Genomic DNA, 11,808 nt, shown 5'->3' on the forward strand with positions numbered 1-11,808 from the left:
GGTCATGTAGCCAGAGAGAGCATGAGGGACAGGGCTCGGGTGCTCACCTCATTCTCAGCCAGGGCCTGCTTAGCTAAGTAGTATTCCCGCTTCACCTTGATCTCCACAGACTCTGGGATGTCAGGAACCAGGAGATCCAGAAGACGGCCAATGGAGAACACCACGTGCTGGCGGGAGAAGCCCCACCCCAACCTTGGTAAAACAAAAGCCCAGACTAGCCTTCAGGAGACCAGGCAGGATCCCCAGGTGAGTGCAACTGCTGGACCAACAGAGGCCTAGACCACAGAGACCAGGCTGTACAGCCCCTCAGAGTTCCCCATGGCACCTTGCGATCCTCAAAAGTATGAGCCAGGGACAGAGGCGAGCAAGGGAAAACAAGATGCATAGAATTTTGACGGGCTGGGAAAACAGAATGGGGGTTCTTTAGGCCTTACTGATCTTTCCCATGCCACAGGCTTAGGTTAGACAAAACCAGTAAGGGGCCAGCAAGATGGGAGTCATTGAAAGAACTTTCAGATATCTTGGATACCTCAAACACGATGACAAAGGCCAGGCGGATGGCCAGGAGAGTCCAGTACGTCTGGGAATAGTGTCCATCATTGTCCCTGAAAGCCCGGTACCTGCAGGAGACACAAGACTCAGGGTAGCACTTTTGAGTTGAGCTCTAGCTGGCAAATGGTCCGTCTAGAATCAGCCTTTCCATTTCCCCTTCTCTGCCTCCTTGGTGCTGCCCACAGACCAGCTTTCTATCAATGGTCCTTGTAACAGGAATTACCCCCAAACAGGGACTCGGATAGTATCTTCAGCTGGTGAGGTTCTGAATGGGTGGGCAGGAAAGCTAAGCTGCAAATGTTTTTAATAGATGTAACAGCCCAATGAGGCTTCTACAAAGGATATCTATCTTCTTACACCCAGAAGACGTAATCTCGACAAGTCAGCAGCTGCTCTATTCCCTTACCACATGGCTTTTTTTTCTTTTCTTTTTTTTTCTTTTTTTGGTGGGCAGAGTGTTTTTTCGAGAGTGTTTCACTGTGTAGTGTCTCTGGCTGTCCTGGAACTCACCCTGTAGACCAAGCTGGCCTCGAACTCAGAGATCCGTCAGCCTCTCCCTCCAAAGTGCTGGGATTAAGGCGTTTGCCACTATGCCCAACCTGATGCCCTGTTCTGATCTTTCTCTGTGGGCAATGTACTCATGTTGTACACAGGAAAACACACACATAAAAGTATATTTTGAGATTGGGGATCTTGCTCAGTGGTAGAGTGCTTGCCTAGCAAGTGCAAGACTCTGGGTTATCCTCAGCTCAAAAAAAAAAATTTAAAAACCATGAAGAACTGATCAGTCATGGTAGCACATGCCTGTAATCCCAGCACTCATGAAGCTGAGGCTGGAGGATCACTGCAAGTTTGAAGCTACCCTGGTCTGCATAGTGAATTCCAGGGCAATCAGGAGCTAAATACCAAAACTCTGTCTCAAATAAATAACAACAAAAGCCTGAACCTGCCTACCTACCCATCACACATCCTTCCTGAAGAAACTACTTAAAAGATGTACTTCAAGGGGGCTGGGAAGATGGTTCAACAGTTAAGAGCACTGACTGCTCTTCCAGAGGTCCTGAGTTCAATTCCCAGCAACCACCTGGTGGCTCACAACCATCTCTAGTTGGGATTTGATGCCCTCTCCTGGAATAAAGGTGTGCATGCAAACAGAATACTCATATACATAAATAAATAAATATTTAAAAAAATAAAATGGCCAGGCGATGGTGGCGCATGCCTTTAATCCCAGCACTCAGGAGGCAGAGGCAGGCAGATCTCTGCGAGTTCGAGACCAGCCTGGTCTACAGAGCTAGTTCCAGGACAGGCTCCAAAGCCACAGAGAAACGCTGACTCGAAAAACCAAAAAAAAAAACAAAAAATACAATGTACTTCAGTAGGAAGAGAAAGATGCTCAGAGGGAAGACATCTACCTAAGAAGCAGCTACAGGACCAGCGAGCTGGCTCAGTAGGACGTTACCGGCCATCAAGCCATCATGACCATAGTTCCATTCCCAGGTCCCACATGGGACGAGAGAACCAGCTTGTACAACACAACAACCAACAGAGTCAGGAAGATACACCATTAAATCTGATAGTGTTCTAGAATAGTATTTTAAGGTATGTTACTTTTGCATACACTCTGAAACATTTATTTAATGATGCAAAAATGTGTTTGGTTAAATAAAATTCCCCTGCAGCCAGGAGACTGAGCCAGCAAGTAGCTGACAGGAAGTTCTAGCGAGGAACCAGGTGGAGAAGGGTTTTGTTTTTGTTTTGTTTTGTTTTTGCCAGGCAAGCAGTGGTGGAATGCAAATTTAATCCCAGCGCTTGGAAGGCAGAGACAGGCAGGTCTCTGTGAGTTTGAGGCCAACCTGATTTACAGAGCGCGAGTTCTAGGTCAGGCTTTAAAACAAAACAAAAAATAAAAACTACATAGAGAAGCCCTGTCTCGAAAAAATAAATAAATAAATAAATAAATAAATAAATAAATAAATAAATAAATAAATAAATAAATAAATAAATAAATAAAAAATCTTAATTTTTAAGAGTTCGAGGCCATCCTTAGATACATGAGAGACCAACCCAAGAAACAAACAAAAGAGCACTACATCTTGGGGGTAAGTGGGGGCATGGGGGGGGGGGGGAGGATGAATCTCAACAACCTAGAAAGCGAATCCTGCACTTTCCCCGCTGCCCGATCACCTGCAAGTGCGGTTGTGTGCAGCGGCGAAGGTGGACGGCGCGCGCGCAAGCGTGAAGTTGAGGAATCCACGCAGGTCGGGGGCGCGCGTCCAGCGGTAGTAAGCACGCGGCAGGAAGTCCGAGGAGAAGGCCAGCAGGAAGGCCTGCGGGGAGGGGGTGAGCACAGGGTCAGCAGCACCAGCCCCACCCGCCCCACCCGCCCGCCACCGCCACTGCCACCGCAGCACTCTGCAGGCAGCCCGGGCGCTCACGTTGCTGATGACGGCGAGGTGTGTGAGGCCGGCTAGAATGTGGAACCAAATGCCGATGTCCTGGGCGCGTTCGGCCACGGGGCGCCGGTACTCGCACACGAACTTGCGCGCGTCCAGGCGAATCTCCACCCAGTTGTTGAGCAGGGCAAAAAGCGGCGCCAGCGGGCAGGCGGCCACAAAGATGGTGACGAATCCGAACTGCAGCACTGCGGGACAGGAGTAGCCGCGGGCTGGAGCTGGTAAACCTCTCAGACCACCCCAGGCGGGAATGGGGAAGGGATGCCCAGCTTGCCCACCAAAGCACCAAGCAGTTGATTTCACCCTATTTTCCTCCGCTCCTGTTGTATTCAGAGCAAGGACCACTGCCCACCTTCCTGACTGGTCCCTGGGAGCCCTGATCCGCACTGCTCTGATATTGGTGCTCCTTGACAGCCTCGGCCACCCAGTACACCTGAAGTCAGGGACTCCTAATGGCAGGAAGAAGAGCAAAACCTGCCTCTGGCTTTAGGATTGTCCTCCCTTTTTTCTCCAAGGGCAGCATGGGTCTTCTATAAAATTGCTAGGGAGGTCTTCAGATGCCATTGTGGAGGGTGTGTGGATACATAATATCAACCTGCTCCCCCTAACCCACCCTGATTTTATCCACAGAAAGAGCCTGCAACTGTTACTGCTTATGCTTTGGTTGCCAGGCAACTCAGTCACGTGTTCTGCTGAGCCGCTGTGCTCACTAAGTTATGACTGGGCCAGATCTCCCTTGTATTAGTCAGGCAAAACCCCGCCCTCAAAACCATTACACCCCTCAAGCTGTGGGTATGGGCCACTACTTGACTGTTAACACCTGAGGGAACAGCTGGAGGAAATTAGTCCTCTAGGCTGGCATGGCCCCGGGTGTACCTATCTTCCCACCTGGAGAATCTTGGCTCTACCCCAGGACCTGCTTTTCCTAATACACAGCGTCAACTCCCAGGCATCCCCCAAACTCCCCCTCTCCCACCCCCAACCCCGCCCCAGCTCTGCTGCCCAAGCAGCTCTTCTCCAGGTATCTAGAGGCCCTGGGCCCTTGTGTGCCCTCACCTCCCAATGACACATTGCATTTCAGGGTAGGCCAGGGGCAGCAAAGCTGTATTGTGGGTCTTACCCATTTCCAGGTACTCGTGGAACAGCCCCTCACAAGGCAGCAGCTGGTAGTCAGCCTCCCAAGGTGCTGGGTGGGTCCCCATGCCAGCCTTCCTTCTCCTGGAGTACCACCTCTGCCAGCAGCCCCTCAGCTTTCTGCAGGTAGGAAGCAGAAGATGGCCTGGCTGTTCCCGTGCAGCTGATGGCTGAACTCGTCAGAGAGGACACACACCCTGGATGGGCCGTTGTTCTCAGGCGAGGCTGGGCGGGACAGCAGTCTGGTCTGAAGTTCTTGCGAATCAGACTCCTCCAAGGCCCCTGGCCCCGTGATGTAATTTGCCCTCCTGGCTGCCTGCTGTTTCCTCAAGAAAGGAACCCCCCAGCTCCCTGGAACCTTTGGAGGGTGGAGCCATGGCAGGGCTAGGAAGGAACTACTGAGGGTAGCAGCTGAGTCCCATGGAAGCAGAGGCCATGGGGACTTAGGTATGTTGGCTTCATCATACTGGGGCCACATACTGGCAGCATTACATCTCGGAGGCAAGTATCAGTCCTGTGTGGATGTGGCTCTGTCAGAGATTGTGAGGTGTCATGCATGGAACACATAGGTTGCTTATCAGATTGTATGGGGGTGCTCCTGATACAATTGCATCCCTATACAGTTATCAGATTGTATGTATTGGCTTCCTCACACGACCTGCACCTGCCAGACACTGAGCATGACCCTGGACTTCCTCGTCCCACTGAATACCAGAGAAGTCAGGATGCTTCCAGGGACTGACTGCCATGGTTGCAGCGTCAGGGTGAACCCTGCCTTTTGCAGGTGGTAGTGGGCATCTGGGTTGGTGTGGCCTCGGGTAGGAAACTGTCCCTGGGCAGACATTTTGGAGGACTCCAGTCTGTGAGGGAGGCCACAGTTCCACAGTGGGACAGGAATGGGGAACTGGTCCCTAACAAGGGAACCTGAAACAGGCATATAAGTCTAGGAGTCAGGCCTGAGGCTCTAGCTTCCCCTTGCTTATCCTTCTCCTGCTGGTTGCTGTTAATAGGAAGTGTGTGCTGGCCTGCGTGGCCTCCCACTGAGCACTCCCCTGACAGAGCTCCCCAACACCCCAGTCAGAACAACGGATGGGAGAGACTGTCATGAAGCTCACACTATGACATGGAGGTCCTGGGATGACTGGTCCTGCCTTCCCCTTTAGTCTCCTAGCACCCGAGAAACTGCAGGACAAGGTGAAGGTGACTTACGGGACAAGGACCTCCTGCACATTGTTGATGACCTGCTTGCCCACCATGATGACCAGGAGCTCCTGTGCCAACTCAATGAGGCACCCTCCAGCCGCACACTGCAACAGCACAACCTCAGGTGAGCTGGGGGCAGGACCAGGCTCACACACTCATCCAGCTTCCTTTTTGCCTCAAAGGTGGCTTCTGTACCCCCACCTCCCATAGGACATGCCTGGAGCACCTTGAGAACTGCAGAGATCAGCCCTTCCCACCCCACTTCAGTTATGTATGGGAGCAACCGCTGGGCAGCTGTAGTTAGTGCCCGATAGCTCCTCAGCCAACTGCAGCCACAGCTCCAGGGAAGACCCAAGATGTGGTCAGTAAACAATCAGACCCCAGGAGCTTCTAGGAATGCATGCCGTGCCTGGGAGCCTCAGTCACACTGGGGTGTCATCCTCTCCAGGTGGGAAATCCTTAAGAACCAGTCAGTGCTGGGGGCAGCACCTGGGTCCAGCCATTCTTGAGCCGCAGAGTCTTGAATGATTTCAGTGCAAGACCACGTGGTAGCCCTTTCCCCACCGACACCAGTCTGAATTAGGCATCTCCCCAAGAGCTGGGAGGTACCTCACATTGCACAGCAGCCACAGGCATGCTCCCGAGGTAGGGGCCTGGTTGTTCTGCCTCTCCCCACACAATTCCCTACCCTTAATGCAAAGGTGGACAGCGCCCCTCAAGGAGCTGAGCCGCCTTGAAGTAAGAGAAGACAATGGCCCAGGCCCTGGGAAGATTTCTGTTCTCCCTCCTCTAAAAAGAGAAGGGTTTTTCAGATCCGGTGCTCAGTAAGGGTGGCGGAACCCCATGTCCCCATCTCCAGTTCCACAGTCACCAGTGGGCAGCTCCAGATGTACCCACCACCCTGCCGGTACCTCTGCTTAATCCTGCTCAGCCCTCAGCTAACAAGGCTGGAAGTGTAGAGACAATTTTGGGGGGAGTCTGGGCAATATAGGGTTCATTTCTTACTCCTTTTTTGGTATTTATGCTTTGGTGTCTTGTGGCTCTGTCACCTCCAGAGGAACCCACCTGCGATCCTCTGCAAAGGCCACCACACATCTGAGAAGCCAGGCGCTCCTGATTCCCAGAGTTCCCAGGTCCCAAAGACAAGCAGAGCATACTAGGGCTAGTGGAGGATGGCAGCCCTGGGAGAACCCCAGATAGTGAGGCTGTGGGGTACTGGCCTCAGCAGTGCTGTGACTCATGGGGGGTTTGTATGCCTCTAGGGTGTGTGTTAGGTTGAAGCAGAGAAGGCCTAAGACCCATGGGGTGAGCATTCTCTAGACCGTGGTTGCCGATCAGGACCTGGGGCTGATGTGCGAAGAGTCGTGGTCCTGGGAAGCAGCTGTAAGTCTGGCCACTGGCTCGGACAGTGGTGGGAGGTGGGCAAAGGGACTGCATCAAATGAAGGCCTCGGTGGGTACAAAGGGTGCCTAGCCCCCATTCCCTGGCTAGGTGTGTCCTCGGCACTCACCTCTTCGTTTCGGACTCCAAACAAGGTGTGGTAGTTGCCTGGGTATCCCACAAACCTAGCAGGGTCCAAGTTGTGAGGCTGTGAGGGACTAGATTCTGAGTGTCACCTTTCTCTCTCCCACCCTGAGGCCTGGCCTGGGAGAAGCACAGACTTGTCCTGAACCACGCCCCTCACCCATCATCCCCCCCCTGAGCACACCAGACAGAGTGGAGCAAAGCTGAGCCAGGGAGAGGTGACAAGTTGAGAGGGTGACCCCCCACCTGCCCAGGGGAGAGGTGACAAGTTGAGAGGGTGACCCCCCACCTGCCCAGGGGAGAGGTGACAAGTCAGGAGGGTGACCCCCTGCCTGCCCAGGGGAGAGGTGACAAGTCAGGAGGGTGACCCCCCGCCTGCCCAGGGGAGAGGTGACAAGTTGAGAGGGTGACCCCCCACCTGCCCAGGGGAGAGGTGACAAGTCAGGAGGGTGACCCCCCGCCTGCCCAGGGGAGAGGTGACAAGTCAGGAGGGTGACCCCCTGCCTGCCCAGGGGAGAGGTGACAAGTCAGGAGGGTGACCCCTACCTGCCCTTGAAGAAGGCAATGTACACCGGCGAGGCGTAGAAGTTGACAAACTGGAAGATGAACACCTTGAGGGTGAAGGCATCCTCGAATGCGGTCTGCGTCCGGTGCATCTCTGCAGATGAGGCTTGCACTCAGTTACCCAGGTATACTGGCCCCTTCCCGTGAGACCACACCACCATCCAGGGTGAGGAAGAAGCCATGTTGTCCAGATATGTTAAATTTATTAAAGGAGGGATCAACATACAGCAGTCCTACATTTCTAACTTCTAAATTTTCCTAAGACATGTTGATTAAAGCAGTGGTAAATCTTGATTGTCTGCTTGCTTAAATTAGATGATTAAAGCAGGCCTGTTGGTCTTTCTGTGAGGTTGTTTCCAGAGAGTATTAGCTCATGAGGATTATGACCTTATCAGTGGATCAATATTATTAATCACATGGATTAATAATATACTGACAATATTTGGGAGTTGGAGCCTGCATGGAAAAAGGTGTTCTGGGATCTGTATGCCACCTGATCCTGTCCTGTATTCCCCTCCTTGCTTCGTGGGAATCACACCCTCTCTGTTGTGAGGGACTGTCACCTCTGAAACTGTGATCAGGAATACGGAATTCCTCCCTTAATTCATTCTGTCTGGTATTTTGGTCACAGTGGCAAAAAAGATAACTAATACAATTAGAAATACCTGAAATAGTTGATCAAAAAAACTCCAGAACACTAAAACCAAACATTTGCGTCTTCATTAAAATAGCGTGTACAGGACCAGTGAGATGGCTCAGTGAACGAAGGTGCTTGCCGCCAAGCCTGATGACCCGAGTTCCTTCCCCAGAGAGAACTAACCCTCACCAGTGTGCCATAGCACACACAAGCCATGACACATGAGCACACATACACATGCATTAAATAAATGTAATCATTTTTAAAGTGTATATAGATAAGGTTGGGGTTGGGGGGAGTGTCCAAAGACAGAATAGTTTCTGGTCAAGGTTGAAGGCTGAATTATAAGTGCAAAAAAATTGCCAAGACCACCAGGCAGTGGTGGCACACACCTTGAATTTCAGCACTCAGGAGGCAGAGGCAGGCAGATCTCTATAAGTTCAAGACCAGCCTGGTCTATCTACAGAGTAAGTTCCAGGACAGGCTCCAAAGCTACAGAGAAACCGTCTTGAAAAACAAAAATTTGCTAAGACCAGTGTGGAAACGTAAAAGGTCATTTGGAGGAAAAAAGGACCCAAAGTCCCACAATTGTGGGAACACCTACACCAGCTCCTATTCCCCTACTCATTCTCCTTGGGACACTGCTAAACCACTCTCCTGGCACCTACCTGGGAACATCCCATAATACTGTATTCCCTTTCCGACCATGATCACTGTGCCCTGAGTTTGCTTTGTCCCCTCCCCTCAGGGCCTTGGCCAGGGCTGGTTTAGTCAAGGTCTTGTGGGATGAGTAGTTAGGCCTCTTAGCGTTCTTAGAGAAAGTTGAAGACAGGAACAGAAGTAAAAGTGGAGAAGCAGAGGCAGGGGGAGAGGCATCTAGCTCCTAGGGACAGAGACAAGAGGATGTGCAGACACTTGGTAACCATTTGGAGTGGCTTGAGCTGGTCCACCTGATGGAGGTCCTAGTCCTTGTTCTAGAGGCTCTTGCCTCACTGTGAGAACTCCACAAGCTTGAGGGATCTGGGAGGACGGAAGAAACAAGGCCCCGGCTGAGTGCTCTTGACCTTCCTCTCCCTGCTAGTGTCCTGTAAGGAGCTCCCTGGGAGACGGCTCAGACACCTTTTTGGGGATGTGGGTGCATGGTAGTTGGTCTGTGTTTGTATTGCTTTGGTCAGCACTCACCCCATCTTGTTAGGACCTGGGCCAGGACCACATAGACCTTGGAGAGGATGACGATGAAGACAAGGTTCACCACCGACCCTGTGAGGCTGGCGATTCGTGGAGCCTGATAGGGAACAGGTGATCAGGGAACAGGCAGAGGAGCACGGTCAGAAGCCCCCAGAACAGGCAGCGGAGACTCACCCAGGCCGAAAGGAAGGCATTTTCTGACTTGGACACGACGACAGCCAAGATGGCCCGGTACAGGATGATAGACACAAGGCACATAATCACCACGGCCACCTGCAGGGCCGGGAAAGTCCTGAGCCCCCTGCTGTAGACCCGGTACCCACACCCTCAGGCCTCTGGGTCCACAGCAGCCCCACGGGTTCCTTTTCCAGGGGCTCCCATCTGCAGCCTGGCCATGTCCCCTGTCAGGTTAGGATACCAGGTAGTTTCTGTATGTTGTCCACTTCCTTACAGCCCTAAATTGGGTTCCATACCCGGAGAGGGCTGGGGTCCTTTAAAGCAGCCTTTGGCTAGAGGGTACCAAACTGATTAGTGTGCCCCATGCTCATTTTTGGGTGCCACACATGGTGAAGCCCTTCCAGAACCCCTCGTGGTACATACATATCCTTTGCGAGAGCGCATCCCTTGGCCCTGGGCTCCGGCCCTTCCCTGAGGCACAGAGTCTTTCCGGAGGACAGTGAGAATCTTATGTTTGTAGGAGCACTCAGGCCGGGCAGAGGGGAATGCGGGGTGGCAGGGTCCCCTCACCATCATCAGGAGGACCACAGAGCCAGCCAGCATGCGGTGAACACGGCGCTTCTCAGGAAAGTAGGGCTCATCTTCCCCAGTGATGGGGTTCAGGGCTGTCGTCGGAGCTCTTGCAGCAAACTGGGGCCGAGGCCTCTCCTGGAAGGGAACCGTGCTGGGTAGGGTGTGACCCTTCCTCTCCAGAAGCCACCCAGCCCAGCTCACTCACCTCAATGTCCTCGTAGTCCGAGCAGTCCCAGCGGTAGGCCAGCGTGGCATTTTTCCGCTTCCAGTACTCCAGAAACAGTACCGCCCACAGCGCCATGAACAGACTGAAGAAAACAGTGCCACCGTGGTCAAAGAGCCGCCCAGCCTGGAGGGGAGAGGGGCATCCGCGTCTTCCCAGGGACTAGTGGTCCTCTCACACATCCGTTCTCTAACGGACCATCTTCCCACACAGGCCCACCACGATGCCCCAGACTCACAGAGAAAAGCGGAAAAGTGTTCTGCTCAGGAGCCACAAGTACCTAGTTTTACCCGGTCTCGGGAATTTTGGTTTGTTTATTTATTTGTTTGTTTGTTTATTCATTTATTTATTTATTTTTAAAAGTTTTATTTATTTATTATTTATGCAGTATTCTCACAACCCGGCAAAGGCATTTCTTTTTCTTTTTAAGTTTTATTTATTTATTATATATATAATAATCTGCCTGCATCTATCCCTGCAGGCCAGAAGAGGGCACCAAATCTCACTGCAGGTGGTTGTGAGCCACCATGTGGTTGCTGGGAATTGGACTCAGGACCTCTGGAAGAGCAGGCAAAGCTCTTAACCACTGAGTCATCTCTCCAGTCCGATTTATTTATTTTTTTTATTAAGAGTACCTTCAAACTCACCATGCCACTGAGGAAGACATTGAATTCCTGATCCTCTTGCCTCTATCTCGGGCATACTACAGTCTTTATGTGGAGGGGTTCAAACCCAGGCAAGAGCTCAACAGTTTGACCAGGCGGGGAATACATTTCACACACAAGGCAAACAGGAATCAGGGGGCTTGGGAGCTGTAGTGGGTTGGATCGTGACTCTCAGGAGATGTGTCCCTTGACGTCATCTCATCTGGAGTAGGAGGCTTTGTATCATAGAGGTAACTAAGGTTAGGGGCAGCAAAGTTAACAGAGCTTGCCGAGGGCTCTGACTTCACAGGTAGAGCCAGGATCTATGGGAGCTGCAAGCCCCCAACGCCTTCACCCCATCTCTTGTTCCATACCTGGGCCAGAGAGCAGGCACTGGAGAGCAGCCAAAAAGAACAGTCGGGGCAGAGCGGGCACATGTCAAAGCCATCGGAATTGTGGCACAGCTCCTGCCTGTGGGGTGTAGGTGGTTCCAGGAACCGAAGAGCTGCACCCCCTCCCAAGTCAGCCCCACCCCTCCCCTTCACGCCGTCCCTGCTCTTCCAGCCCTAGAACTTTGGGTTATTGTTTTATTTTTTGAGACAGGGTCTCACATAGCCCAGGCTGGTCTTGAACTACGTAGCTGAGGATTCCTTGAGTTTCTGATGGCCCTGTCTCCATGTCCTGAGTGCTGGGATTGCAGGTGTGCACTACCACGTCTGGCTTCGGAAGGGCTGGGACCAAAGCCATGGCCTCGTGCATACCAGGCGGGCACTCGATCAATTGAGCTACATCTCCAACCCCACCATCCTTTCTCTAAAAAGCAGTTGTTTTTGAAAATTTGCAACAATAATAATGAAAGATAACTTTTGGATGTCCAGCTACACAATAAAATAAAACACAAAGCCAGTTATTATAGGAAAAGCCTTACACTCT

At 52.1% G+C, this 11,808-nt stretch overlaps 1 protein-coding gene across 1 annotated transcript in view; it reads right to left on the minus strand.

Annotated features, from left to right (window-relative positions):
• Ano7 (anoctamin 7) overlaps positions 1-11,808 on the minus strand; it is a 33,387-nt gene that overhangs the window by 2,154 nt on the left and 19,425 nt on the right. The window contains exons 11-23 of the mRNA XM_075951809.1: positions 11,250-11,346; positions 10,214-10,357; positions 10,006-10,143; positions 9,433-9,531; positions 9,253-9,355; positions 7,416-7,527; positions 6,856-6,910; positions 5,352-5,449; positions 4,129-4,262; positions 2,991-3,196; positions 2,740-2,882; positions 530-620; positions 48-167 (exon numbers count right to left, since the gene is read on the minus strand). Of these exons, the coding sequence (XP_075807924.1) occupies positions 48-167; positions 530-620; positions 2,740-2,882; positions 2,991-3,196; positions 4,129-4,262; positions 5,352-5,449; positions 6,856-6,910; positions 7,416-7,527; positions 9,253-9,355; positions 9,433-9,531; positions 10,006-10,143; positions 10,214-10,357; positions 11,250-11,346 (1,540 nt within the window). The remainder of the gene's footprint in view (positions 1-47; positions 168-529; positions 621-2,739; positions 2,883-2,990; positions 3,197-4,128; positions 4,263-5,351; positions 5,450-6,855; positions 6,911-7,415; positions 7,528-9,252; positions 9,356-9,432; positions 9,532-10,005; positions 10,144-10,213; positions 10,358-11,249; positions 11,347-11,808) is intronic.

The sequence above is a fragment of the Microtus pennsylvanicus genome, chromosome 17 (assembly GCF_037038515.1).
Source record: "Microtus pennsylvanicus isolate mMicPen1 chromosome 17, mMicPen1.hap1, whole genome shotgun sequence".
Classification (NCBI taxonomy): domain Eukaryota; kingdom Metazoa; phylum Chordata; class Mammalia; order Rodentia; family Cricetidae; genus Microtus; species Microtus pennsylvanicus.